General features: G+C 37.3%; 1 protein-coding gene across 1 annotated transcript; it reads right to left on the bottom strand.

Annotated features, from left to right (window-relative positions):
- Positions 1-587: 587 nt before the first annotated feature.
- On the bottom strand, positions 588-7,106 carry LOC112521964 (probable GABA transporter 2). Its single transcript, XM_025130987.1, has 8 exons — positions 6,931-7,106; positions 5,008-5,079; positions 4,663-4,893; positions 3,625-3,722; positions 3,361-3,547; positions 2,800-2,930; positions 2,224-2,460; positions 588-1,097 (listed from the first exon to the last, which is right to left on the bottom strand). Exons 1-8 carry the CDS (start codon positions 6,965-6,967, stop codon positions 708-710), a joined length of 1,383 nt encoding a protein of 460 aa, XP_024986755.1. The 5' UTR covers positions 6,968-7,106; the 3' UTR covers positions 588-707.

The following is a 7,106-nucleotide window of genomic DNA, read 5'->3' as shown; positions in this document are numbered from 1 at the left end:
AGGGTCAACGAACATCATAAATTTGAGTCAGAGATATATGGATATATCCTTTTAATGTTAAAACAAATCTCCCTTCTTATTTGTATATCAGGTCTCGGAAGAGAAAAATATAGTATATGTTTTTATTAGTTTAATATTTGATAAGTAGGTCGTCGATCCACTTAACTTAGTCCAATGTCCTCCAAAAAATAAGCGACACCGTGCAAAGAATATTGAATTCCATAGATTCCACCGTATTTTAAAGGAATCTGAATTCCCAATTTCATTGACCTAATTACATTGACCTATTGAAACACCTTTTTTTTTATCAACATGGATATCCAATCCGCTATGCGAGCCGACTAATCCTAGGACGACCACTTGCTTTACAGATATCCCGGAGTCACCGCATTTGAACCTCCATGGCCACAAGGGGATTTTTATTCTTTTTGGATTTGAACCTGGGACCTAGTACTTTTGACCTTTAGAGTCGGGCTCAAACCAATCATGCACCACCCTTTCATTTTGAAGTTGATTCTTATCTAAACCCCAGTAGCTTAACTCACCTGCTGGCTGCATGAAAAAGAACCCCCAAAACTATACACAAAAACAAAACCAAATGTCTATTTTGTATGATCCCCCAAATTGGGGTTTCCAAGCAACAGTTCAAGATATACACTTCTCTGCAGTAGCAGTTGTACAGTTTGCATCTGCCTTTGTAAATGTCTTCAATCAATGACATCATCACTGAAGAGCTTGAACTTGCTAGCATCAAGAACCAACTTTCTTACCGAAGAAAAGGAGCCCAACAACCCAACACCTGTAAATACCACCATGATTATGATGTTGATCCAATATGTGAATGAAGATCTTGAGGGCTTGTAAGTCATGTTGTAGAGAAGCATTGGGAGGATGAAATCCAACGGAATGAAACCAAGAGCTCCAACTACGCCATTAATGTCTCCGAAGAACGGCAGCATTGCTGCAAAAAACCCGCAAAACATCATGTACAGTGACCGCAGAATTATTCTGGGGATTAGGTTTCGTTTTGAGAACATCCCTTGGTTCACGTCGGCGGATTTTGTTTCCATGATCTCGTAAGCTACTTGAGAATAAACCTGTTTCAAATTACATTCAGGATGCTTTCAGAACTCACGCTAAATCATTCCAAACAATTATAATCAACTTCTTATTTGTGAACAACCAATGTACTTGAAAAAAACATTATGACATTAACAGGAGTTGTTGGAGATGTAGGACCAATGTTGCATATTAGGACTAGGGTAGGGACCCGCAGAAAGTGTGGACACGGGCGGATTCAAGAAGATGGGGGAGGGTATTGTGCCGACACAATGGAAATTCTTTTAGGGGTCCTAAAAGGTGCATCCGCTATAAATTGACGTGTGCTCCCTAAGTTAATAAAAAGTGGTTACAACCTACTATGACATGTTGCAGGTTCGACTCGCTTGGCTCTTTTTTTATTTCTTGGTAACAGCATTAAAAAACAAAGAAAATTAAAAAAGGCCACTTGTCATTTTTGATGAAATCTTACTTTTTAAATTAAATTTTGTTTTATGGGAGGGTTAGAGTTGACAGATAGGTTACCAAATTTCTTAAGATTGATAGAGGGATGTGTGCTTTCTTTACCTTTTCTAAGCTTCATAGTACATACTCGCTCTTTTTCTGCTGCTTATTATTTTCTAGTGTTAGGTGCCGTTTACCCGATGCTTACCTAGTAAGCGAGTCAACACTTAAGATTTTAGTCTATTAAAATGACATCGTATATAACATTTTTATTTGGTAATCGCTTACTGGGTAAGAGTCATTACTCTCACTTACCAGGTAAGACTCTCGGGCCTTATCATCGCTCTTACAAGTAAGATTCTCAATCATTGTCAAGTACATCCGATAAGGTAAAGTAACCTGGTAAGCACTTACAGGGAAAGCGTTTACTAGTAAATGGCCCCTTAATTCTTCTTACCCTTTCACTCACTTTTTCGCAAACCAGGCGTTACCCTATGAGATAGAGGACAAGTCTGCATAAATCTCACCCCAAGGGTCTACTTTCGGGTGTGTTCTATTGGGTTTATTTGATTTGATTTACACTCCACTTCGCCAACAGAAGCCTTGGGTCGACTATTTTCCACCTACTAGAATGATTATTTGTTGTTTTCTTTTGCCTTGTCCTCTCAAGTATGTTTGCAAAATGCTTTGTCAGTTTTTTAGAAAAGGAAAAGCTCATACCAGGCCAATGGCAAAGAGTTGGAGCAGAACGAAAATAACTCCAAGTCCCAGCAGCCAAGTTGGAGCCAAGGCAGGTCCCTCATCGGGCAAGAGACTCTTAAGAATGTTTGAGCTAGATTTGTTGCCAAACACCCAGTATCCAGAAACTGCAGCCGAGTAAAAGGTAAGGAAAATCACAGAATAACACATCAGAAGCCCTTTGAACATCTTCCCGGTTACTGGTGGAGCCAATGTTGCCTGTATGTTTAACGAACAAGTTATGTTACCGCAGGAATTATTCATCTAGAAAGCACAAGTCAACTTCTGAGATCATACAGCCAATATTCCAAATTTTATAACTGATACCAGTTCTGCAATCTAGTGGAACGAACAAAGCAAACGTTGGTTTCAATTTGGAAGGAAAAGTGTTCCTTAAGCTGATATTTCCTTCATTCCCAAATAAGTGTTCACATTTTTATTTTAGTTTGTCCTAAAATAAGAGTTAAACAAATGGCATAGTTCTTTTTCTTGCCTCGCTACATATACTGATAATATCACAGAAATAAACAACTAACATACATAAATAAATGAACTTACTTGTATCTCAGGGACAATTCCATTCCCATATATGGCAGCTATAATTGAGATAGAAGTGAAGGCACTCATAACCATTGAAAAGTTTGAATCTTCTAAAGAATAATCTCTTGGGGGTGCATTTTTCGATATCCCTGCAAAGAAACCCATGGTAGTTTACACCTGTAAGGATAGTAGTGATAACTTAAACATACTACCATACAAAAACCAAACAAACCTAGTATAAGGTTTGGGAGGGGTTGGATGTATGCAGATCTTACCTCTACCACACAGAGTAGAGAGGAGGTTTTCGTAAAGACCCCTGGCTTGTGAAATAAATATTAAAAGAAACAAAAGAGCGAGCTACAGGTGAGAGTGTGTTGCAATCAAGCACGGGTACATTAAACAGAGGAGACAATGTCGACAAATGTTAGGAAAATAGGTTAAAACACACAACAGAACACAAAGCGCAATCCTGACAACTACCAGTATAACAAGAAAAACTAAAACTAGTATACCACAAAACCAGGAAAGCAGAATTAGGATAGGCACCATGACAGACACAGGTGAATTAAGGCATTATACCTGCATGGATACATGCGGCAACGACAATGAATGTGTAGCCCAAGCTCAAGAAAAGTGAAGCCAAGTTGACATGTCTGAGGGAGTGAAATGATGGCAACTGAGATAGAACCATCATGACCACTGTCACCATCGCTATGAATTGCCACAGTCTAATGGGCCCATCCGGAGAAACACTAGAATACATTATCTAAACAAACAACCAGGGTTCAGTTCGAAGTTTCTTTTAGTAACATTTGATGCTTCTGTGTTCAATTCGTATCATACCTGAAGGCATTCCCCTGCAAGCAAGATTGCTCCTATGCTTATGCCAGTGTTAATGGCGGTTTGAATAAAAATTACAAAATAGTACATCCAACCAGACCCTACAAGAAACAACACATAAAACGTCAAAGTAATCATAAAAAACCTCCCTATTATTACAAATTACAAATTTCCTTCCCTGGTTGTCCCAAAATAAATGTAACATTTCTTTTCTACACAAGGTTAAAATCCACATTTTCTGGTTTACCAGTTAGCAACCATAGAAAAATATAATTAACATTGAGTTTGGTCCCCAAGACTTCTATAGTTTGTCCTTATTGAGTGACATTTAGATATTTGACTGATCGTTGAACACTCTCATTAACCCATATGTGAAGTCAAGCATTGCACTGAATTTGAGGGAATATGGCGTTTTGAACTTATATATAAGCTGTTGTTCCAGCTTCTGATAGAGCCCACCCATTACAACCATCAAAGGACAGCTGTTTCGAAAGAACTATAGATTCACACATGATTTAAATAATGACTCATAAACATAACACACATGCATGTATTGGAGAAACATCATGAGCAAAGGAAGTTGCTTCCTAGGAGTAACACAATACATTAATGCTAGCAAAGGATCTTTATGTATCCTCCACTTCTACGGTGTCGGCTTCGCATCTAAACACATTACACTAGGCACTTCTTTTATAAACAACCAACAAACTTAAGAAAATGCCAAAAAGAAAATAAAAAAAAAGACTCCAGACAGCATAAAAAAGTGAGCATAACTGATAACAATACAGTTACCAACTAGAGTCTCTTTGTGCTATATGGCCATATGGGTCCATTTCACTTTTAAAATTGTCAACCCTTCAATGGTATTATTGCGTGAGATGTGGCCCATCCATATATCATTCAAAACACTAATTATACTTGCTTTATCTTATCAAGATCATGCGGGTAAAGTGTGCACCAAGCAAAAATTAGTGCTATAATCCTCTGTATATAGCCATAGGTGCTTATTTCATTCACACATGGAAGAGAGAAGAAACTTACCCAGGACATCAGAGGCTAGCTCCCGGAAACGGATGTGGCGCCGACCAGCTTTCTCACAGTGCTCAAGAACCAGGGACAAGAGATAATAAGAGTAAAAAGTAACCACCCCCATGATCGTGAGGCAAAAGAATCCAAGACCCCATCCCAACCCCCTAAACGCATACGGTAACGTCAGTATGGTGGGCCCCACTATAGCAGTAGTCAGATGAAAACCGGCGTGCCACCATTCCCCTAGCCATACAACAACAAAAAAGAAGTTCAAACCTTTTTGCAGTGATCGTGTAAATTAGAATCAGGGTTGTGATTCCAATTGCTAGAGTCAACAAAAAAATTGCAGGTGGTCACCTTTTGATTCAAGCACGAAAACTGCACCTGCATCTTCCTGCCGGATGCTTTTGTTTTCTGGTGGTGGAGCCTCTGTCATCAAGAATGATCACCAACCAGTATACATCATACATGTATGATTATCATGAATAAACGTGAAGTTCATACACGTACATATATATATATATATATATATATATTCATATCTATGTGTAAACATATGGTTGTGTTTGATATTGTGATAGGATAACAGCTAAAGAAAGAGACATAATTATTTCTAGTGAAAACAATTGGGCCTTCAAGGCACCGATCTAGAGCAAGATGACAATAGAATAAATGTGGCGTGCGTACACACTACACAAATAAATGTGAACAAATTCCAAGATTTACAACTTTGTAATCATCGTCTATATAATATACTTCTTCCCATCATAAAATCAGACTCCACTTTATGCATAATAAAAAGTCAAATCTTATTTTAAACCAGGCAATCATTAAGGAAAATTTTTATAGTAAAATATATAACTACGAATAAAAACGGAAAGCAAATGGTGATCAAACCCAAGAATATCATGTATACGGTATACATGAAATAGAATACTAGCGTATAATATCAAAAGTTAAGATGAGAAGAAACTTCGCATACAAGTGACGACGATAAAGAATGTGTATGAATGGTTATCACCTTCTTAAAAAATCCATACGGTTTGTTATAGTACATCATCAAGATAGGCAAGTAGGCAATAACTAAACTATTAAATCAGTACTTTAAACTTTAATCATAAATTTTTTTATTTTTTTTATTAACCTGGATATCCAACCCGCTATGCGAGCCGATTAATCCCAGGGCGACCACCTGCTTTGCAGATAGCCCGGAGTCACCGCATTTGAATTTTATTGGCTTGCGATATCACACTTGACACAAACAAAATAACGTGATACAATAATTGTATTCGATATTCACTCAAATAAGCAAGCAATCAAATTTATTGTGAATGTAGCAGACATAGATGCCTGTATTTTTCAGTCTCACCCATTGCTACTTCTGCACCCATTTATAACCGGCAACGGAGATAAAGAAGGTAGCCATTAATTGAACAAAAGGGGTTAAATCCTGTTTTTTGCTTTCCTCATGGAACTCCATCTAATTATAAACAAACTCTTCCTTACATTCCTTTTCCCTTTCTTAAGTGAGCAATTTTAGACAAACACTTGATCATGCGAGTTTTCACGCTAAGGTGGGTAAACCAAAACAGAAATCTTTGGTCACTAAATTCACATTTTGTGCATATAGGTAAGAATTCTTATATGTAAAAAACAAATTTGTTTTAGGTCAATTGGCTTTTGAAAGCTAAGAAGTTTCAAATTTGGAGGCAATAATGCACTAATCACTATGCCTCACATGATGAAAACCGTATATTGTTCATATATGTAATGATTTAATATAAAACAGGATTACCGGTTTATGGGAACGATGTTATAAGACAAAAGCCAATACCGATTTCGTGTTTATCAAGATGTTTCGGTTAAACTGAGTTTTCATTCTTTCGTTTTTTTCCGTGGATTGCGAAGATTCTAGATGGAATCGACTTAACTTACAATAGTAAAATCTATCGACATTTTCTCTTAGAATCAATAAAACAAAAAATCTATATACCTTAATCAACGGAAAGAACTTTCAGCTAATTCATTTTGAGACAATATCGAAAAGGAAAACCCATAAATCTTGGATCACTGAAAATGAAAAGCAGACTATGATCGTGGACTTAAAATAAACAAAAGGACAACGATACTGATATTATTCCTTATAAACTAGATTTCCACCTCGAAGTTCATTACGTAGTAAGAGCAATCTCGATCCAGTACGATTTTACTTTTTCCATTGAAATCAGATAAAGGGGGGAAAACCTGGTGGCGGAGAGAGAGAGAGAGAGAGTAGGATACCTGGTGCCAATAGTTGTTGTTTCAGCTGGATCGTCATGGAGATAATGGATCTGTAAATTCTTCTTCAGGCGAAGTTAACCATCAAACGAATAACATTGGAAAGATCGACGCTTCTTCACATGGATTCGAGTGATTATGAAACGGAAATTTCGAAATTATGAAGGAACGTCGGAGGT

Source organism: Cynara cardunculus (genome assembly GCF_001531365.2).
Source record: "Cynara cardunculus var. scolymus isolate 2C chromosome LG 11, CcrdV1, whole genome shotgun sequence".
In the NCBI taxonomy this organism is placed as follows: Eukaryota; Viridiplantae; Streptophyta; class Magnoliopsida; order Asterales; family Asteraceae; genus Cynara; species Cynara cardunculus.
This window is presented reverse-complemented; position numbering and strand designations above follow the sequence as displayed.

Excerpts from the sequence above, each read along its gene's own strand:
- LOC112521964 (XM_025130987.1), bottom strand. The coding sequence starts at position 6,967 with ATGACGATCCAGCTGAAACAACAACTATTGGCACCAG. Across the intron at positions 5,080-6,930 it reads ACAACAACTATTGGCACCAG|AGGCTCCACCACCAGAAAAC; the intron begins GTATCCTACTCT and ends TCTTGATGACAG. Across the intron at positions 4,894-5,007 it reads TTTCGTGCTTGAATCAAAAG|GGGAATGGTGGCACGCCGGT; the intron begins GTGACCACCTGC and ends TTGTATGGCTAG.